General features: G+C 35.9%; 1 protein-coding gene and 2 long non-coding RNA genes across 3 annotated transcripts; 1 reads left to right on the top strand and 2 right to left on the bottom strand.

Moving 5' to 3' along the window:
• Positions 1-272: 272 nt before the first annotated feature.
• On the bottom strand, positions 273-23,215 carry LOC123705365 (tudor domain-containing protein 5-like). The gene is made up of 12 exons (XM_045654108.1): positions 23,167-23,215; positions 22,897-23,099; positions 22,544-22,650; positions 22,260-22,371; positions 20,399-20,495; positions 19,866-19,974; positions 18,942-19,161; positions 5,978-6,168; positions 4,967-5,108; positions 4,418-4,636; positions 4,140-4,253; positions 273-2,135 (listed from the first exon to the last, which is right to left on the bottom strand). Exons 2-12 carry the CDS (start codon positions 23,083-23,085, stop codon positions 1,266-1,268), a joined length of 2,370 nt encoding a protein of 789 aa, XP_045510064.1. The 5' UTR covers positions 23,086-23,099; positions 23,167-23,215; the 3' UTR covers positions 273-1,265.
• Positions 7,157-10,018, top strand: LOC123705599. Its single transcript, XR_006753316.1, has 3 exons — positions 7,157-7,386; positions 8,514-8,655; positions 9,689-10,018. It is a non-coding gene; the product is annotated as an uncharacterized LOC123705599 (long non-coding RNA).
• LOC123705601 lies at positions 16,829-18,128 on the bottom strand. Its single transcript, XR_006753318.1, has 3 exons — positions 18,088-18,128; positions 17,436-17,630; positions 16,829-16,988 (listed from the first exon to the last, which is right to left on the bottom strand). It is a non-coding gene; the product is annotated as an uncharacterized LOC123705601 (long non-coding RNA).

Genomic DNA, 23,215 nt, shown 5'->3' with positions numbered 1-23,215 from the left:
TGCAAACCACGCCTTTGCCTATAAAATAGTAAAGTATCGACACGACCCATCATACGAGCAATCACTAAGACGAACTGTCATAGGGATCATCATTCGCCGCGCCGGGTATAGATCTTAAAAATTTCAATGGACTATGAAAATAATATAAATATATGTTTTCCTAAAAGTTTCATTCAATTTTCTACTACTACTGTTTATTATACTTCAATGTCTATATCATTCATTTAGAGATAAGGGGAAGGAAAAATGTTAATTGAAATAAAAACCAAACATAAGATTTTTCACATTTTATTATTTAAAGTATGGATGTAGCAAATAGCTATTGTTGTAACAACATTCTAAGACAGCTTATATCACAGAGTCTTAACATATTTTCCTTATTGTACTAACTCCTTACTGTAAACGTTTACTTTACAAACATTTTATGTATTGCAAGCATTTAAAACAGGTCAAAATAACGCTACAGCTACGATATTACTTATTAGAATATGAGGAACTTAATAATAAAAGCACGGTGGGTGAGACCTATTATTATAAATGTATTATTGGAGTCAACATTTGGTTACGTAAGAAACCGAGCGAAAAAGTCAAGTCACACATATAGATATATAATATGTAAACAAAAATAGATATATTTTATTTGAATTAGTCAAATTTTCAAGTACTACTGTAAGTGTAATACTCGCAATGCAATAAACTATAATAAATGTACCATTATAAAAGTATGTTATAACTACAAAAATAAAAATGAAAAAACAGAAATATCAAATTCAGTTTTCTTAAAGACTAAATATAAAATAAATGTAACACTTAAAACTAAAATAGAAAATTCAAATATAAATCACAAAAATCACTAACTGCCTGTCGCTTTCATTTATTGCGTTAACGAAAATAATTTTACAACAGTACTATATCGTTCGTACCTACTCATCGAAGTCGGGTCGAATCGAGATATTTTTTATGTCATAAAAAATAATAAGAATCGGAAATAATATTTATTTGCGTTAGTTCAATGTTTAATATGTCACTCAATCTTTATCGTAGAAATCGACAAACCCTTAGGACACACCCGTATTAATTCCAGCAACATATATTTATTTGGCCATATAGGTATGTCTCGAAATTCGACATTCGATCAAATTTATTTTTTTAAAGAATAATACAGGGCCAGATATGCGCAAAACTGATACCTGCTACACGCAAAAAGTTTATCAAAAAGTAAAGTACAAACGTACTCGTATACAACTATACGCACACTGCACAGGTCATTTCTTCTCGAAGCCGGGCGGCGGGCGGCCGCACTGCCCCGTGCCGCCGCTGAGCGGGCTCGCGGCCACCGAGCGGTACTCCGCCGCGTGCGGGTTGAGCGTGGAGCTGCGCGGCCGCACGCCGCCCGCCGTCGTGCCGGTGCCGGCGCCGGCCATGGCGCGGCCGATCACGGCCAGCATGTAGCGCTGCGCCGCCGCCGGGTCCACGCGGCTCAGCGTCGCGAAGATCTCGCACTCCGACGCCGGGATACTCACCGCCCCGCTCGGCGTGGGCGGCACCTGCGGCGCGTGCGGCATGTGCGGCGGGTAGGGCGCGCGCTGGCCCGGGAACGGCGCCGGGTAGGGGTAGGGGAAGGGCGCGGGGAACGCGGGGTACATGAGCGGGAACGGGCCCACGAACACCGGCGGCAACGGCATCGGAGGCGCGGGCGGGAACGACGTCCGCTGTGGCCTGTGCGCCCGTGTTCGCATGTTATGCCGGTTCGTGTACGCTTCGCTCTTGTTGACTTGTGGAGGAATGCAGTTGAGGTGGTTGGCGGAGCGCGGCAGGCGCGGGGTCGGCGCCGCCGGCATGGAGGGCAGCAGCGGGGCGGCCTGCACGTGCGGGGGGGACGCGGGCGGGGAGGGGGAGGGGAGGGGCGAGGGGGGCGGCGAGGGGGGCGGCGAGGGGTTGGGGCACGGGGAGGTGCGGGGTGAGGTGGAGGGCGAGGGGGAGGGGGAGGGCAGCGCGACGGGCACGTGGCGCCGGTACTCCTCCACGAAGTCCAGCATGACGCCGTCGCGGATGTACGCGTTGATACCGGCGTAGTTCGGCGTGAGCCCGTTCTCCAGCGCGTGGAACGTCGGGTACAGGTAACTCTCCGACTTCTGTAAACCGATCCGACTCGTTAATTTTATATATACTTTAGAAAATACTCAATTTAAGGACGCGTTTACGAATCTGACTAAAATAAGCAGTTTTCGGTGCATTTTGCGGCGAAATAGTACAAAACCAAATTTAACTAATAATTACCATAAATAGATTAATCCTTAATCTTTAAATGGTACAAATTTTTTAGTCGAAAATTTTGGTTTATAATATTGAAAAAAATAATTTCCGTTGCCTCTTCACACAAAATTGACAATATCGTGCTGAATAAACGAATATTTTTCTTGTATTTATTAAAACAAATTAATTTATTAAAAAATATTTTAAGTAAGTAGACATGTCTATCTCAAAAAGGTACTAAATAAAACTATCAAAATGTTACAAATAAGCTGAGAAAAAAATTAAAATAAAATCTTATTTTTTCACATATTTAACTGTAACGCGTGATACTTATTGCATGGAAATAAGGGTTATTTTATTTATCACTATCTTGATTTATTGTACAAAAATTTGTAATGAAATATTTTAGTAATTTATTCGGCGCTCGGACGCCTTTGTGAGTAGACGCTGTGACGCTTGTAGGCAGCTCCTCGTTTACGAAAAGATCGCTGTACGTATATAAAATATTTGACCCACATTTGACCTAATAAACTTGATCATTGACGCCTAAGATTGACGCATTCTGCACCGACAACCAAGGCACAAAAAGGAAAGATTGTATTTATAGTTTTTCATACTTATGGGATTTTAAATTTCATATTTAGTTTTTAACTTCACGGAGTGACCTGCAGGTGTACTTCGAAGACTGCTACTGGAACTAATAGACGAGTAGAGCTAGGTGTGCCGAGTTTGGGTTCGTTTTGTTAGTTACGTTGAGACCTTACCACCGGAATTGATAGAGTGACCTGCAGGTGTACTTCGAAGACTGCTACTGGAACTAATAGACGATTAGAGCTAGGTGTGCCGAGTTTGGGCTCGTTTTGTTAGTTACGTTGAGACCTTGCCACCGGAATTGATGGAGTGACCTGCAGGTGTACTTCGAAGACTGCTACTGGAACTAATAGACGAGTAGAGCTAGGTGTGCCAAGTTTAGGCTCGTTTTGTTGAATTTGTTAATGAATTTGTTAATGAATTTCTTATGCCACAGGGGTCTATTCTAGGTCCAAATTTATTTTTAATTTACATCAATGATAAAGGTTGTCAATCAAATCAAATTTTATACACATAAGTATACACATATAAAGAAAGTCACAGAAATATACAGAATACGTTCATTAAGGCCGCTGCATACGTGACGGGTTTTTATCCGGACGGGACGTGACGGGAAGTTTTGGAAACATCGTTGCATACAAAATGTATCCAAAAACGTATATGTCACGGGAACATCGACGGGCCGGGAACGTGGACGGGAAAAATATCGTCGGCGACGATGTTTAGCACGTCCCCGTCCCGTCCCGCCCGTGATTTCGCTACGTATGCACAGTCGCTCCGTTCGCGTCGGAGAGATAAGTAGTGATGCCTTGATCCAATCCAAGTACCTATCGAAAATGGACGACGAAAAACTTATGCCAATGCCACGGTGCGTATGCGTTTGCACTACGTTCCCGTTTTGGACGAGGCAATCACGTGCCCGTCCTGCTCACGTCCCGTCCGAACTATTTACCCGTCACGTATGCAGCGGCCTTTAGAGAATTCAAAGTCTATAGTGTTTGCCAACTCGAGACGCTTCTGCAGCGCTTTACACTTTACACACGCTCTCAACTTCACTAATCTTAGTCAGTTTAGTTTTAGCTAATTTATCGTTGATCGCCTTGATCTTTGAGAGGCGCGCACTTTTGATGTTATTATTATCTTTATCATCACATTCCCAAGTTGGTATGCGGCGAGGACCGGCCACTTCTGAGGCGGAGGCCGATATATCGGAGCACGTGTCGTCTGAGCCGCGGCTGTAGGTTCGAGGGGTTGCCGGGTTTAGAGGGGTTGGAGGGGTCGGAGCGACTTACGGAGGGGGTCGTGGTGCAGAGCACGGCGTGGCCCGCGCGGATCAGCTCCGAGTGGATGCACACGTCCTCCTCCGTTGATGTGTCGATTAGAAGTACTTCGAGGATCCCGTCCTCCTGGAAATTACAAGATTATCGTTATATAGTTATAGCATATTTGTCCTATAAATGACTGTTGATAAATCCAATGTTAATACATCATGAGTTTTTAATTGTCTTATTTATCGATTGCGGAGGGGCGGGGCGGGGCGGGGGGGAGCTGGAGGGGGCGCGGTACATACCTGTGGCGCGCTGAGCACGTGCGCCACGAGGCGGCGCTCGCGCACGGCGGCGAGGAAGGCGGCGGCGGCGGGGAGTGGCCACACGCGGCTGTGCGCGGGCGCGACGCCGGCCAGGCGGGCCCGCAGCGCCTGCGCGGGCAGAGCGGCCCAGCGCCGCAGCAGCGGCCGCAGCCCCGACACGGCGCACGCCTCCACCGTGCCGTAGTCCACGTACCGCACCTGCACGCGACACCAACACACGAGTGAACATTAAAAAAAAAAAAAACAAGTGAAATACGGTTTTTATAAATCACATTAAACGAATATGAGATTTTTTGTAACTCGTGAATGTACTTTAGTTAAAATTTGAAATATTTTTTTTTAAAGTGCGCAAACGCATTATCACATAAAAAAACACCAACACTCATAATTTTTATATTTTGGTACAAATTATTAGCAAAATTTCAAAAAGTATTAAGACGTGTCACACGTGCGACTCTAATGTAACGGTATACCGCATGAAAAATGTGTGTATAAAAGGTGTGTGTGTGTGTGTGTGTGAGATCTCACCTTGACAGTATCACAATCCATGATGCGCACGATGACGGAGCGGTGCCAGTCGCCGTCGTAGCAGGACGCGACGCAGTGCCCCTCGCGCACGGCGCCCACGGCCAGCCGCCGCCCTGCGCCTTCGCCGCGGGAGTAGTACTTGCTGCACGGGATACAAAATTATGTCAATAGTTCATTTCCAAATAGAAATCTTCTTACTTAAAATAACATTGAACTAAGATGAAATAAACAAAATAATATTTTTAACTTAAAACTAGATCGCATTCAAATTGTCCGAACTAGACAAAATTTACGTAGGTAGGTAGGTGTAGCTTTTAAATAAAAAAAGGTCAATCAAAATTAGTTTTTCAATTCGAAAGAAAAAATAAGAATAATCTATTGTCTACATGTAATCAGATGGAAATTATTTAATTGTTGTCGTGTTTGAAGTGTCGTGTGTCAAGTGTCGTGTGTGAAGTGTCGTGCTTGAGTTTCGTATTTATAGTGACTGGATGGAGAGTCGTGTGTGAAGTGTCGTGTGTGAAGTGTCGTGTGTGAAGTGTCGTGTGTGGAGTGTCGTGTGTGAAGTGTCGTGCGTGGAGTGTCGTGTTTGAGTGTCGTGTGTGAAGTGTCGTGTTTGAGTGTCGTATTTATAGTGACTGGATGGAGTGTCGTGTGTGAAGTGTAGAGTTTGAGTGTCGTGTGTGAAGTGTCGTGTTTGAGTGTCGTGTGTGAAGTGTCGTGTGTGGAGTGTCGTGTGTGAAGTGTCGTGTGTGAAGTGTAGTGTGTGAAGTGTCGTGTGTGAAACGTCGTGTGTGAAGTGTCGTGTTTGAGTGTCGTGTTTGAGTGTCGTGTTTGAAGTGTCTGTGTGTAGTGTCGTGTTTGTAGTGTCAGTATGAAGTGTCATGTGTAAAGTGTGTTGTGTTAAGTGTCGTGTGTGAAGTGTCATGTTTGAAGTTTCGATTGTAAAGTATCGTGTTTGTAGTGTCATTTTATAGTGGCGTGTGTTAAGTGCGTGTACGCAGCACTCACGTCATCTCGTCCATGACGGCGTCGAGCGCGATGTCGAACTCGTCGCCCAGGCGCATCATCCAGAAGTGCGAGGGGGAGTACACCTCGCCCAGCATCACCTCCAGCAGGTCGCCCGCGCGCACGTCGCCCAGCGGCGCCGCGCCCAGCGCCTCGCCCAGCTGCATGCAGTCCGCGGGGAACACGTCCGGCTCCTGACAGATATTAATGCAAATTAAAACTTTGCAAAATGTTCAGCTACTTGTTTTTTCTCTTACTACATACAAAACTAAATCAATGATAAATGTGTATCTGTCAAAATATTTATACCCGTAAATATTTTGAGGTTTTTTATTCATCTTTTTGAGTTAGAATATTATCATTCTAAATTGTCACAATCACCAAATATCGTCATTCATACGGTGGACAAAATTTTTAGTTTCAAAATTTCATTATTTGTTCAATAATTGAAAATACATCGTACAAAACAATCCACAAAGTATTAGTCAGTTCTCTAAAGAAACGAATCTTCAATGGCGGCGCTTATCATTCCCTCTCGCTCACACACGGCCGTACGGTATGCAAAAAAAAAGGGAAAAATAAAATCACTAAAATGTATTTGATTTTCCCTATAATAGTTTTTATCATAAATTTACAATAACAATTATGCATTTGCGAAAATAAATAATGTTTTAATGGAATTTGACAAAATATGTTCTTTGGGAAAAGTTGTTCAGTTTTATGGGCTTATTACAAGACGTATTATGGGAATTTTATTACATTCTGTATACGTAAATATGATAATTCATATAAATACACAAATACAATAACAAAAAAGTTTGTCAACAAACAATTTGAAATAATTAATAAAATAATTATCAATTTACGTTATTTTTATTTTCTTTTTTGCTGATCCTGCCATCTGTCAAAGTCAGCTTTGGCCGCCATTGAAGATTCGTTTCTTTATTGAACTGACTAATAACAACCTAATCCTTCTTCATAATATTTACCCGACTACGGCAAAGCAAAAGGAGGGTTATGATTTTGACAGGCTATGTATGTATGTATGTATGTATGTATGTATGTATGTTCATCTGTTCCCTCGTAACTTCTAAACTACTTATCAGAATTCGACAAATGACATATCATTAGAAGATACGGGGATGTAGATACGTTTTTTTTTACCTTATCTTCGTGGCCACTTTTTTGATGGCCTACTATCAAAGCTGGGCCAAACAAACAAAGCAGATCTGATATTTAATTAGTTTTCTTGTGTCTACTGTTCTTTTTGATGATAAATACATTTGGAAGTTATTTATAAAAGTGTTCTGAATGTACTACGTGAACTGAGTGTTTATAATTATGGGTGGTTGCAGCGTATTAGGCTATAACAGCCGCACGGAAACAAACGCAGATGGAATTTCATTTCATTCGTAAGTAAACAATTAAATAAAGATACATAATATCAGAATCATTATAATTGACTGTTTCCTATCAACTGATCATTCTTATTGTTAATATTTCGTGGTAATTTTAGCTTTTAAGTGTAAGATAACCTCAATCACAATGTTGCCTGCAAATGGGAAAAAAAGTCCACAAAATTGCAAAAAAATGTTTGTCCCATAGTTTTCCAACATATTCTGGCATTCGTAAAATATGGATTGATGCTAGTCGGTAAAATTGGGTACCATCTAAAAAGCGAGAATATGTTCAAAGAATTTTAACGCAATTTTTTTGTTTGCAAACCTAAATTATCTCTCCTTGAGTCAAATGCTACGCCAACAATAAGCATGAATGTAATTACTTATCTACATTTTAAGAAGTTGATTTTAAATCATAATCAAATTCCATTGTTAGATTTTCCTATAACCCTAAGATAGATTATTTTCATATGCGTTTATTAAACTTTGTTACATATTAAATTGCTTTTTATATTAACTCTCTAGTAAAATAAAAGTAAATAGTTCAGGATACATCGCCCATTTTTGCAAGTGACTACTATCAAGCTAATTTTCCGTTTGTAGCTTTATTTTGATGAGTCGCCCAATAATTTCGTGTACGAAAGTCTCGATTGTGGTAGCTAACAGAGATAACAAGGATAAAAATTTTTGATTTGATCGTTCTCAAATATTTATTACTCACTGATTTTTTTTTGTTCAATCTCAAGATAATTACCTAAATTATTCGAAAAAATATTTGTCCTACAAAATCTATGGTTGGTTCAAAGAGTCCCTCTTTCCAAAGTGTATCGATAACGAGGTCATCACAAATGATTACTAACAAGCTGATTTTTTTGTTTTCACTTAGTTAATGTTTATATAATTCAACAGACATATTGTCCTACAAATTGCGTAATAAATATTTGAGAACCATCAAATCAAAAAAAATTATCCTTGTTATCTCTGTTAGCTACCACAATCGAGAGTTTCGTACACGAAATTATTCGGTGTCTCATCAAAATAAAGCTACAAACGGAAAATCAGCTTGATAGTAGTCACTTGCAAAAATGGGCGATGTATCCTGAACTAAAAATATAGATCTAAGAATTTATATTTTTTAGTTTGAATCTGTGCAGTCAGTATCGGCAACACAAAATGATGATCCAAATTCCAATACCATCAACGAGCTATAGAGGAGTTAAAAGGAATAGACAGAAATCAAATGATTAAAATGTGTCCCCAGGTGCTAAAACTCGAAAACTGGTTTGTACTAAAAAATACATCTTAATTAATAAAAATAACAAGTTATTTGGTAATACATACTTAATAATGGATAAAAATTTATAACCGGAGTAAATTAAGCATTAATTCCATTTTATTTGCCATTAATTGTTAGCATTTCTCTTTAACACGTTGCACGCTTTACGACCCACCGGTGAGCCCAGCTTACTTTTCCATTCGAGCCAAGCCGTAATCAGATAATCGGTAATTTTCATCAACTTAAAATTGTAATCCCAATGTTCATAAAATTAAGTAATTCGTATGATAAATCATAACAAGCGACTTTTACCGTCTAGTTTTTAAGATATTGTAAAAGGCTCACGGGTGAGTCCCGTGGCCTCATGCAAAGGATTTTGTATTTTCCGTTGGCGGGGGGCCGCGGGGTCACCGCACAGCCCACGGCGCCGCACGCTCACGCGCGACACTTCCGTGCGCTACGTCGAGTAGTGAGGATCGGTTACGCTTTTTTCGATTTTGAACTAACTCAAGAGGAGCTAACGCAGTTAGAAAGCATCGCAAACAACAACAACCCTAGCATTCTTACAAAAACCCGGATAAAACTAGTAAGTTTCCATCGGATTTGAAAACCACGCAGTCCGTACCGGCTACTGGGCCTCGCGGCTCACTTCCATACGCGTTTTGTTTCATAGCTGCAGTCTGTGGCTTGTGGGAAGCGTTTACGTTGGACCTGTCACGCGGCTCACGGGTGACCACCGTGGCTCGAACGGTCCGGTATGATAAGGCTCACCGATGAGCCTTGTGGCCTGAATGGAAATACTCGATTTTTCTTAAAGCGTTTAACGTGTTAAAAAATGTTTTTATTTCTAAAAGCAGAGTTGTTTTGATGCCATAGTTTCAAATTTAATATATTGAAGTATTTTTATTTCTAATTATTTGCTATATATGTATATTAATGTTATACTTTGATATCAATATATTGGTATTAAAATAATTAATATAATGGCCTTGACACAAAAAATATTTTATATTCTAGAGGTACAATTTATTTTTTCAGTTGCAGAAGCAAAAACAGATATCAGCTAATCGTCTTAACAAATTGCTTGTTAAATGCTTATAAATATGGAAGAAACAGAAGTTCTCCGCAGCATCGAAAACGGAAATAAAGATTTTCTAAAACTCAAGGAAACGATATTCAAGCCAATCACGCAACTTTTCCTTATGTCTAAATTTCATAAGCCCAAAAACGTACGAAAAACATTCGACATCGGGCTACGTAGATTTTGTACCTACTTGATTTTTATGTTCCAATATTTGTAATCGGCCCTTAGCACAGAAATTTATACATGTGTAAATTAACCTATGATAATAAAACACATTGAAACTGTATCTGAATTTAATATTCCTTTATTTGTGGTCTTCCCTTCTCGAATGTATATTATGTATATAAAAACTACAAAGGTAAATTTTCATTAAAAATACGTCCTCAAATTCACCTAACATTATTTATTTATTACACTGAATTGTAATAAATAATTAATGTAAGAGTGAATTTGAGGACGTATTTTTAATGAAAATTTTCCCTAAAATGCAGGAAAGTTTATAAAATGGCAACACTCGAAGATAGAGCGAAATGCACTGAGGTGGCCACGCATATTCGGAATCTAGTGGTTCTAGATCTGTGATAATATTAGTGTATATGTCGTGGTCATATCGTAGATTTGATCATTTCATGATATGAGTGGCCATTTCACGAAATTGTCGCATATCGTGAAATGGCCAATATAGTTTGATCAGATCGTTAAATCGTCAACGTTTCACGATTTGGTCATCCACATTTGGCCAGATCGTATAAAATATAAAGAGTCCATAAAATATTAAAAAATTTCAGAATAACTATATTCTAAAAACTTGTTTAATGTCGTTTAAGTTAGTGCCGCGGCAGCGGCCGGCGAATGCCAGAAGCGAATCATTTTTGCAATAGAAAACAGTTAGGTTAGGTTAGGTTAGACTTTGATAAACAACGCACGAGCCGAGCGAGCAAAGCGAGCGTGCCGCGGCAGCGGCCGGCGAGTGCCAGCAGCGGATCGCTTTTTAAAAAACAAACAATTATAATAATATAGTAGTAGTTTCTTAAATTATTTTATTTAAGTCGCATTTTTTCTGAAATACATATAAGATATCCACATTTTCCATAGTACTCGTACCTCTTCGTCGTAAATTCTTTGCTATGACTTTCTTCATAATATTGTTATTAAACGAATTATGAAGTTTTTAACTGCGAATAATTTAATTTTCGCCAGCGGCCGCCATCTTATCACATAAACACAGAGCTTGCAGCGCCTCTACCAACGAATAATGTAACTATTTTACGATATGATCAAATAATTTTGATCATTTCATGAAAAAACCGTGCGTTAATTGGCCATATCGTGAAACGATTTCTTATCATTGATCTGCCCAAACCACATCATGATGTGGCCAAACTAAATTGGCCATTTCACGATATGCGACCATTTCGTGAAATGGCCACTCATATCATGAAAATTGAAATGATCAAATCTACGATATGACCACGACATATATTTCGTGTCAGTCTTTATCACGTTTGTCAGTATCAATGAATAAGGAATCACATGGAAGTGACATACCTACAAAAAAAGTGTGGCCGGCGCCATATTGCTTGTAACAAAACATGGCGGTGTTTAGTGCCGAGAATATATCGATAAACATTATTATGTTTATCGATATAAAAATAATATTAATATATTTTTTTTGAAGTTATACTTCTTTTGGCGCGTAACTTCTAACGCGTGTACATAAACACACACTCTTTTTTATTTATTTTAACTTTATTGTACAAAACATAGAAGTAAAATTACAAATGGAAAAAATGACAATGCCAATTAATAAAATTAAGTATGACGATGGCTGCTCGTGACGGTAACACCTATACAGGGTTACTTGTAAAACACCAGCAACCTCGCCGGACAAGATAGCTAACCCTGTATAATTTGATAAATCCAGTTCAATTTTGACTTCGATATAAGGATTACGGTAGACTTACAATTTGGTAATTTCAGTTTTGAGGAATGTAATATAATGAAATAACATAATATATATAAGGTATTTTCCCAAGTTTTGGGCGACACAAAACACAATTGAGTTTCTCTGTAAATAAAGTTTTATTGTAATTAGTTTACATAGTTCACATTTAGTATTCATTAGTTGAATTTCACATTTAGTATTAACACAAGATCGTACCTGTAAATAAAGAAACAACATTTAATGTTTATAATTGTGTCGTTTCTTAATTAAATCACAATAAAGGATCAATAGTAATTTTATCCACAATGACGAGCGCTTTTTGTGAGATCCATAGATTACCTTCAAGTTTTCTTTACCACAGATTAGACTCAAACATAGAATTATAAATTACTGTTTTGATGTTTCGGTCAGATTGCGCGGGAATTCAAATTAATGAAAAATATATTTTTCATTACATCTCCCTCCCAAAGAGAAAATAATGAGCTTAACATACATACTCTTCAAGTGCAGCCAGGGGCTGGCGTTAGTTTCGAGATGTGGAAAAAATTTGACTCTGACTTCCTATGATCCGTGTTTATCCTGTAAATTGACTTTGATATTTTTTCTAAAATTTTGTAGGGCCCAAGTTTTAATACATCAAGCTTCTTCCTATTAAGTCTGTTTCCATTCTCCACAAAAACGGTATCACCAATTTTGAAGTCTATATGTCTGCGATTTTTATCATAAATTGTCTTGTTGTAATCATGTGATCTGATTGTATTTTCAAGAGCTTTTTTCCTAGCCTGGAACAAATTGTATTCTGTCTTCTCCTGCTTCAGCTCATTTGGTAAAATTGTCACATCTGTGCCATAGAGTAGGTATTTTGGAGCATACCCTGTAACAGTGTGTTCTGTTTCGTTGTAATTTTTTACACAGTTGTGGGCTATAGTTGACCAAGCTATTTTTGTTTCACGTTCATTTATCCGGCACCTGATTCTATTGACTAGCGTTTGGTTTAGTCTTTCATTTATGCCATTTGAGAAAGGAGAGTTCACTGCAGTAAAAATTAATAAAATATTCTTTTCGTCCAAAAAATTCTTGAACTCCTTTGAATTGATACCTGGGTACTGGTCTGAGAGTATCAATTCAATCTCATCTGTTTCTGCACAGTTTCTTATCAGTTTGATGAAATCATTTGCGTTTTGAGTGCTTGATGTTAAAATATATGCATACCTAGTAAAGTGGTCTGATAGCAGGTGTAAGTATCTCTTTGTTGATCTAGAACCTCCAAAACCCCCAATGGTATCAATAGAGCATATCTGAAAAGGTTTTGTAGCAGGACCCAAGTGGGACATCAATCCATATTTATTTTGTCCTCTTGATTTATTTTTTAAACATACTATACAATTTTCACAGATACTTTTTATATTTTTTGACATGTTTTCTGCTGTATACACTGAGCTAATCATTCTTTGCATCTGTTTAATTCCTATGTGACCAAGATCTGTATGGACATTTTTCATAAATTCTAAGCTGAATTTCTCCGATATAATTATTTTCTCTTTTTTGTTTACTTTCTTGTAGTAAACATTGTTCCTTATTTGTAACTTATCTTTTCTGCACTGTATATATTCATTTTTTATTTGATCTTTTAAGATGTCTTCTAGTGTTATTGTGTTAACTATTTTTAACTGTTCATCTTGGTTTTCATGGGGTTCGAGGACTGGATTCCTACTCAGGCAATCAGCTTCAGTGTTGTATTTTCCAGGAGAATATTTAATTTGGAAATCATATTGTGATAAATAGTATGACAGATCACCTAATTCTTCGTCTGTTCTTGACCTTATGTTCATATTCTCCAGTGGCTTGTGATCGGAAAAGACAATAAATTTCCTACCTATCAATAGATGTTGCCAATATTTTACACATTCTTTAATTGCAAGACATTCCAGATAAACAGCTTTCTTTCTTTTTTGTACTTGATTCAATTTCTTTGAGAAGTATGCTACTGGTTTCTCTTCGCTGTTTTCTTGTGGTTGTTTTAGGACAGCTCCCACTCCTAGTATACTGGCATCTGTGTATATGTGAATAGGTAAGTTTGGGTCAAAGATTGTTAATATTGGTTGAGAACACAATATTTGTTTCATTTCTTCAAATGTTTTTTGGCACGATTTCGTCCAGTTAAAAGGTTGTCCTTTTCTCAAAAGGTTATGTAATGGTTCTAATTTTATTGCTATATTTGGCACATACTTATGGTAGAAATTTATTTTCCCCAAGAATTGCCTCACATTTTTTTGAGTTTTTGGGGTTGGAAAATCTTTTATTGATACTAAGTTATCTTTCAGTGGCCTGACTGAGTTATTCTGTATTACATGACCCAAGTATTTAACTGAGTCTGTTGCAAACGTGCATTTAGAGAATTTTAGTTTTAAACCTTCACTTTTAATTGCTTGAAATAGTTGTTTTAGGTGCCTGACATGATCCGAGAAAGATTTTGAGAATAGCAAAATATCATCAATGAAACATACCGTAAACTCTGTGAGCTTGTGCTTCCGTATTATATTACACATTATCCTCTGGAAGATGGCTGGAGAAGTTTTCAATCCGAATGGTAAGCAGGTCCATTGATAGTGACCTTCTTGTGTCACAAATGCAGTTTTGTGTCTATCTGAAACACGCAAAGGTATAGACCAAAATGCTGAATTTAAGTCAAGAGTTGAAAAATAATTGCAATCTCTTGTTTTTATTATGAGGTCCTCAATAAGAGGAAATGGCTGTGATTGAGGTACCACTATTTTATTTAAGTCACGAAAATCTATGCACAATCTTGATCGTTTGTTTTCATCTCTTTTAAATGCTAATGTGACTGGTGCTGCGAATGGGCTATATGATTCTTCTATAATATTTTTTTCTAATAATTTTGCTACCTGGTTCTCAATTTCTTTTTTGTCTTCCATTGTGCAACGGTATGGCCTTTTACTGCAATATTTTTCTACTAGCAGATCAATGTGTGCTTCATAATCAGTTACCTTTCCTATGTCATATTTGTCCTTTGCGAACACTGTTTTATTTTTGGATATTAATTCATCAATCAAAGCCTTTTCCAGATAGTCCAGATGGTTAATACAAATTTTGAAGTTTTCTTCACTGAAGTCTTCGTTGAAGTTTACTAAATTTTCGGATTTTACTTTCTTAAAATCCGTATTTCTTTTATTTGATTCCTTAGAAACAATTTCATTTCTTTGTATTGGTATTTTCTGGCTAATTTCCAAGTTTTCATTTTGAACTAGATAAAATTCCTTTATGCAGTCTAGTCCCACTAAAAAATCATAATCAAAATTTTCTTTGTCTATTACAAAAACATTCATTTTTTTTTTTAAATCAAATATGCCAACATCAAGAGTAATTATTCCATTTGCCTTCTTAACGCCATTAATCGTTTTTAAATTTGTCTTGTTGGAGAGACCGGTATCCTCATTCTTTATCTTTAATAATTTTGAGTTTATCAATGAGACATTAGACCCCGAGTCATAGATTCCGAATACTTCAATATTTTCATTGAGTACTAATTTTATTTTGATCAATGGCGGCACTATTAGTTTTTTTGGTCTTCACACTGTAATTCACATTCTAATTCTGAATTGTTTATAAGTTTTATTTGCTTTTTATCCTTTTCAATATTTGTCTTTTGTTTAAACCAACAGGAATCTTCTGAATGAAAGCGTATGCCTTTTTTTAATTTTTCACATATACTGCATTTTTCTTTAATTGGCTTTAAATCCTCTTTTTTCTTGAAGATATTTTTTTTCTTTGTGACCAGATGTTCTAATTTGCCTAGTTCATTGAATAAATTGCTTGTATGTAAAATTTCTTCTTTGTTAATTTTATCTGTTATAAAATCTGGTAAGCCTGCAGCAATTATATCAATTAGGGTGCCTTCATCCATTGTTTTCCTTATCTCGAGTAAAAGTTTTTCCTTTTTCACTGCATACTCTAGTAAAGATCCTGATTGATACTTGAACGATAAAGCATACTTGCTAGATGTCCAACCTTTATTGGCATAAGTTTGCAAGAAACTTGATTTCCATTTTGACCATTCGGAGTGTAGACTTAACTTTATCATCATGGAAGAATACCAATCAGTGCATGATTTTTCTAAAAATAGTCGGAAGATTTCAATTTTTTCTTCATCTTTTATTATGTCAAACCTTGTACATTCTTTTTCAAATACATTCATCCACTCATATGCACTTGAGTTTCTTCCGTCAAACTTTTCAATAACAAATCTCTCGGCTAACTTTTTTACACTTTGTTTTTCTTTGTTCTGTTGATCTTCAACTAATTTTTCTAAAATTTTTATTACAGGATCTTCAGAATACTTTTTACTCTCAAAAGATAATTGTTCTTGGGTACTTTCCTCTAGAAATTGGTCCTGGAAAATCATGTTGCCGTCCTCATCAACATATGTTTTTAAAATATCCTCTGTAGTTTTTATCCAAACATTTCTGGTTTGATATCGTTTTTTTAATGTATTTTTCACAGTGGTGAAGCTTTTCGAGGCTAAGATATGTTTATGAAACGATATTGTTTGATATTCTTCAGGGATTAAGTAGACTTTGTCATCTTGCGTGGCAATTGAGGTTATGGCAATAAAGTTTGACTTTCCATCTGTTGTTGGTTTTACTTGGAACATAAATTTTAATTTTTCCATCTTCTTACAATAAATGTTGTTTTATAAGGTATTTTCCCAAGTTTTGGGCGACACAAAACACAATTGAGTTTCTCTGTAAATAAAGTTTTATTGTAATTAGTTTACATAGTTCACATTTAGTATTCATTAGTTGAATTTCACATTTAGTATTAACACAAGATCGTACCTGTAAATAAAGAAACAACATTTAATGTTTATAATTGTGTCGTTTCTTAATTAAATCACAATAAAGGATCAATAGTAATTTTATCCACAATGACGAGCGCTTTTTGTGAGATCCATAGATTACCTTCAAGTTTTCTTTACCACAGATTAGACTCAAACATAGAATTATAAATTACTGTTTTGATGTTTCGGTCAGATTGCGCGGGAATTCAAATTAATGAAAAATATATTTTTCATTACATATATACTAATATAGGTATATAATAGTATTTTATTACGATGAACAACACAATATACAGTAATTGTATTTATTTATTTATAAATAATAGACAAAAAAAACAATAATATATAATAATAGAGAAAATTATAGAGCTAAACTATTTTGTGCAGCCTGGAATGCACTCGGATACACTCTGTTCATTTTTGAGTACGGGATTTGAGGCTCAACTGGTACCTGGAAATGAAATGTCACAGTTTACATTAACTAGCATTGTTCACTTTACATTTAAACTAAAATGCAATACATTTTAATTAAAAGGGCAACGCTGATGGTTTGAAATTAATATCAACATTAGGGCTTACAATAGCGGAACTTGAATTTATATTTTTGGTTTTATGGCATTGAAATGCTTTATAAATATAAATTTATAAAGAATAGAAAAATAACTTAAAACACCCCATGTATTTACAGTAAATTGCACTTTCCCTCAGTCAATAACATTTCAACAACCAAATATCACCCAAGTTTTTACTCAAAAAATCATATAAAACCATCTCAGTTTGTTCACAGGCCTCCTTCAAAATAGGAGACACGTTAGATTATAAATGACAGCCCTAAATCTAAATAAAAAGACCAAAAGTAAATTGGAAGACATCACGTGTCTACAGATAAAAACCTCACCCTGTGTGAATGCAGCGGCAGACATACTGGTATAGCATCATCGTGCAGACTAATCATATCCATTGTTCTATTGAAAGCACTTTCGGGGAAATGTAGGGAACATACTATGATATTATATCCTTTACATTTGGCTTGATATTTTCAGTTTCAATTGCTTCTAACCATTCTCCTTTTCTATTTTCACTTCTTGGTAACCTTCAAAAAATGAATTTTTAGGTTATTATAATTTTAGTCCTGACCTGACTTATTTATAAATACATTTTTAAAGTACCTACTATAAAAGCGATTAATCTTACTTAAGTTAAAATTCATATTAGGTAAATTTAAGTGTTTTATTTTTCCTTCTGCTGCTCTTGGCAAAATTAATTTGTTATTTTGGAAGTGTATTCACCAAAGCAACTATTCTTAAGATTAATGACACAGCCTTGGGAGACGCACGTCTTCATCGAACATTTTGCTGATGTCGATATTATAAGTCATCACTAGCACCCAAATTCATTATTTTACTAGAACGAAAATATACAAAATAAAGCTATATTTGGTAACAATTTTACACTGAACATAGTCTGTTAATACTCCTCAATTCAATATACATGAAAATAAGTAAATCAGCAAAGTAATAACTAATATTTCAGTCAAAACGTATACATACCGGTGCAAAGACAAACTTTTCTAGTTTTCATTCTTTCCGGAGCCACATCCCACAATACTGCGCTTTGGTATTATGCCACTATTTGTCCTTGACCACTCTATATGTTTTAGACACAAATGTTTGTCACAATCACAAAAATATTCAATATTTTTCAATGTTTACTACGGAGCAATGACAGAGCATGTACATCATATAATAACGAGAACATAAAATGGCGCCCGGCCACAGTAAGTTTGAGCTAACTTCAAATGTCAAACGGTATAGAATTAGCACTGACTGACGTACCTATAGTCATATATTTTCACTTAGCAGAATATTCATTAGTTAGAAAGAGACAGTATTCGTTTAATTATTTCGGTATCGAAATGCATGATATTTGTATAATCAGTTGTTTGTATAGAACATTATGCCCTGTCCATAGGATTCCTTAGTCATTGGTCAGTATCATCACGTGTGTCAGTGTCAAATATGTCAATGTCACATATTGATCACAGACCGTCTCCGTTCAAAACCTGACATTGCCAGAATCCGTCCTCACTAGGATCGGGAGTTGCCATTTGAAAAAAAGAGGAAGAAAAAGTATCCCCTGTGTTATATTTTTATAATACCGTGTGTATGAATGTTTGTTGCGAGACTGTTTATTTCTGTCACTTCTGTATTTTAGTAACAAAATATTCTGTATATAAGTAAAAAAAAAAAAAAAAATTAAATACTGTCCGTATTTAATGTTTTCTTTTTCTTGTTCATTCTTATTTTTCTAGAGTAGGAATTAAATGATAGCCTTATGACGCCAACGAATCGGTATACAAATATTTATGTGTATTTAACTTGACACTTTAATGCATTGCACTCACGTAAGGGACACCAGGCAGCGCGTCGTCTGTCGGCGCGGCGGGCGAGGGCAGGCGGCGCGGCGGGAGCGGGACGGGGCGCGGCGCGGGCGCGGTGGCGGGCCACGCGCGCCAGTCGCCGTAGCCCGCCTGCGCCGCGCGCACGCCGCTCAGCTGGCACACCAGGCCCGCCACGCTCCAGAACCCGAACCGCGAGAAGTTCAGATCGCGCCCGTAACGCTCCCTGAACAAATACAAACAAAAAAACCATGAAAAAAAGGAAAAAAAATATCAATCTAGTACAACAGTCCCTTCCTCTGGAAGAAAGGATGAAGTGAAAATTTAATAAAAGAAAAACACTCCTTGAATACACACACATATTATTAAATTTTATTTTAGTTTTAATGTGTTCAATTACTACGTAGTCTAAAACAAAGTCGCTTTCTCTGTCCATATGTCCCTATGTATGCTTTAATCTTTAAAATTACACTTACTGTTTACTATTTAAAAAAAAAGAATGAAACAAGATGAGACTTTTAGCATAAAATTTATTAAGACGAAGCAGGTTAAGCAGCGGGCGGAAAGCTAGTACTTAACAAATGAGAAATCAATCACTGAGACGGCTGCGAGCTCAGAATTTGCCATAGTGCGGCGAAAGATGCGACTTCGTCTTTTATTCTTAAAAAATTGTCTTGTTTGTAAATTTTTATATAAATGATCGTAAACAGTAATCACCATTTTAACTGGATTTAAAAGTAATAATTTTATAAAAATACATACTTATAAATTTTATTTCACTAATACATAAGTTAATGTGCCAAAAACTAATTTCGTAAATTTTGCAGTTACATCTTCCATAATATTCACCATAACATAAAACTCTACAAAATTATATTTTAAACTGCTTGAAATATGAATAAAAACTACATAAATTAAAAAAAAACTTACTTATACATGTCCAACAAGTCACTACACCAAACTGGCTCTGGTTGTTCACAGATAAGAGTTTTCAGCTCTTCTTTTAATTTTTCTAACGCTTCCTTCAAACTTCTACCACCTGTAACCGTAACATTGCATATATTATGTATTATGTAACATGTTCACATGTATGGGCTTAAAGTATTTCATAAAACGAAAATATTTAAAAAATGTAATAAGTACAGTTTACGTCATACTATTTTATTTAATGAAGATACTATTATAATACAAATCAGTATGAAGCACCTTTAAGATAATTAAGATCATCTACTACATCTACAACATTTTACTCTTCATCCATATTTGCCAACCATGTAATGTAAAATTTAATTCTAAAAAGGCAATTTCATTTATTAATTACATTTCCATACATTCTGTTTAACTTATCTGACAGTTAAATTTGCCAATAATATTTTAAAATAAACAATAAAACATGCTATCAATAACTATGTCAAAAAGTACTTAAACTGCTGCCAGAACTAGGAAAAAAAAAATAAACTCACTAGATGATGTCAGCCGTCCAGAGCTAAGATGATCCTGTGATCTGCTGGACTCCACTTCATGTAAAGAATTCTGATTGCTTTGGAATGCCGGCAGATCCTTAATAGAATAGAATAGAAACACATTTATTCCCAAAAAATGATACAGTACATTAAGAAAATACTTATAACTTAAAAAACAAGGTATAACTGGGTAAAACAATATGTGAAGACGTAATAATATTATATTACTAGCGGTCCGCCCCGGCTTTGCCCGTGGTACATATGAAAAATAGATGTTGGCCGATTCTCAGACTTACCCGATATGCACAGAAAATTTCATGAGAAACGGTCAAGCCGTTTTGGAGGAGTATGCAGACTAACATTATGACACGAGAATTTTATATATAAGATATCTGTATCACCTCAGGGAAAGGGAATACTGACTCAGCATGAATGTTACAGCTGAGGCTGTAACGCTGTTATTCTGTCAGCACCATATTAAGTAGAGAGGAGTGACTAATAAGAGTAGGTATAATTTTAATGAACGGACTAAATTATGCTATGTATTATATTATAAAGTAAGAAGGTTGAAAAGATGTATGAAGTATGTATCATTGTTTGCCAGTCAGACGGAAAATCGGCTGAGTGAGTTGAGAGGAAACGAATCAGTAATTAAAAATGAATAGTGTGTAAGAATTTAAGTGTAATTTATGAATTTATATTGCCAACGCCAAGTAAGTAGATAGAAGAAGTTAAAGACATCTTTTCCAGAACAATAATATATAAAACGTAGAAAATAGATGAAGTAAAAGAAGGACACAATTTTAATGAATATCAAGTAAATTATTGTTTATAGTAGATATTATTAAACAGAAAATTACAATAGGTATTTATGTAGACTGTTTCTGAACAACGAGAAAATATGCTTTCAACTTCTTTTTAAAAGTGTCCCTTGATTGAGAATTTCGAATAGGAGGCGGGATATCATTCCAGCACTTCGTAGCAAGAAATCTAAAACTTCCTCTAAAGGCAGCTGTTTTGTATTTAGGCACAGAAAAAATATTTGTGCATGACCTACATTCACTCGAGGCTTTGGAGGTCCTCCATAAAAGTTTATCATATAAATAAGAAGGTTTTTTAAATTTAATAACATCAAAAAGGAGACTGGCAAAGTAAAGTTTTTGACGGTTTTTCATATTAAGTAGGTTATGCATGATTAGGTATGGTGAGATATGTGTTCTTGGAGGAATCTGAAAGCAATATCGTGCACAAGCATTTTGCACTCTCTGAAGGAGACGTTGTTAATCAACTTGCGTTCCACTTCAGGGGTGTGATATCCATTGGTCATCACTTTCGGTTCATTTTCTGGCTTTTTCATTTCCTGTATTTCTGGCTGATGTTACATATTTTGATAATTTTTTTTAGTTATTGCAAATGTCACTTACAGCTTACAATTGTGAATTGACAGACAAACATGTAGAAATTAAAGACTTTTTAACGGATTTTAAACGCGATTTAACGGTCATGCGGTCACGGGGAGACCACGCTCGCTGTAAAGTGTTCGAAACGTCGGGAAAATAATATAATGATTAAAACGCGTTTAAAATCCATTAAAAAGTCTTTAATTTCTAAATGAATTGACTTTAAAAAATTGAATTTAATTTCTAAATACTCCAATAAAATTAAATACTAGAAAATACCAGTCAAACATGGTTTTAAATCTTATATATAAAACTCATGAAATTTTCTGTGCATATCGTTTAAGTCTGAGAATCGGCTAACATCTATTTTTCATACCTCTAAAGTCTAAATGATGAAGAGTAAGGCAGAACAACATTTGCCGGGACAGCTAGTTATTTATAAATAGAATACATGAAATTACCATTCTTTCCTCTTCTACTAATCTGCTTTTAGTCATTTGTTGTTCTTCTTTCTTTGTTTCTACATTATTTGGCTTTAATTTCGATTCTAACACACTTCTTCTCTTACCCCTACTGTAAAATATATTTTCTAAATAGTTAAAATTTTTAATAGATATAAATGGTTAATTGAGTATGCAGCTATACATTTATCTTGTTTTTATTGCAATACTTATAATATTGGAAAGTGGATGGTGGAAGTGGAATACAATACCTATAAAATGGCCATAATTAAAAAAAAACTTACAATTTTACAAATGGTGATGTCCTTTGCTTTTGTACAAACTTATCAATATGTTTCAACGAGTCTGGTACTATTAACATTAATTCTGGATTTTTGGGAGGTCCTAGAAACTGAAAATAAATTATAATTGAAATTAGTTTCTCATTCTATATATTGTCTTCTTGACAACAGACGTATTAGGTAGTATTTTATGAGTGTTTATAACTCATAAATAATAGCTGTAACATAGAAACAAAATAATTTATTACCAACAGAATAAGTTAAATAGGAACTCCTTACACACTATACCTAACTGTAATTTAAAGTACAGCAGTCTGTTTTATTAATGCTCCAAAATCCAAATATATCATACTCACTATAAAACAATCGCTGCATCGCTCTTGTAAAAACTGAAGGGGGTCTCTATAGCCAAATTTGGTCAAAGGCAGTGGGGAGCCAACCATCTTCCGGTAGTCTTTCAGCAAAGAGGTCATATTCACTGTTACCGGGCTTGAAACAACAAGAGCGCGGAGAATAGACTTTAGCTTCTTAAGTTCCTCGTCCATTTTTGCTTACTTACCTAAAAACAAACATATTCTATTAAAATAATACAAATAGTTATAATCTTTTCATTAAAAACGTCATACCTATTCGAGAAAAATGTTTTTTGAAGGTAGTCATTATACTAAACAATTT

Source organism: Colias croceus, chromosome Z (genome assembly GCF_905220415.1).
Source record: "Colias croceus chromosome Z, ilColCroc2.1".
NCBI lineage: Eukaryota > Metazoa > Arthropoda > Insecta > Lepidoptera > Pieridae > Colias > Colias croceus.
The sequence above is the reverse complement of the archived record's forward strand: the minus strand, read 5'-3'. Positions and strand labels throughout refer to the sequence as shown.

Excerpts from the sequence above, each read along its gene's own strand:
- LOC123705365 (XM_045654108.1), bottom strand. The coding sequence starts at position 23,085 with ATGGACGAGGAACTTAAGAAGCTAAAGTCTATTCTCCGCGCTCTTGTT. Across the intron at positions 22,372-22,543 it reads ACATCACCATTTGTAAAATT|TAGGGGTAAGAGAAGAAGTG; the intron begins GTAAGTTTTTTT and ends TATATTTTACAG. Across the intron at positions 5,109-5,977 it reads GCCGTCATGGACGAGATGAC|CAAGTACTACTCCCGCGGCG; the intron begins GTGAGTGCTGCG and ends TATCCCGTGCAG.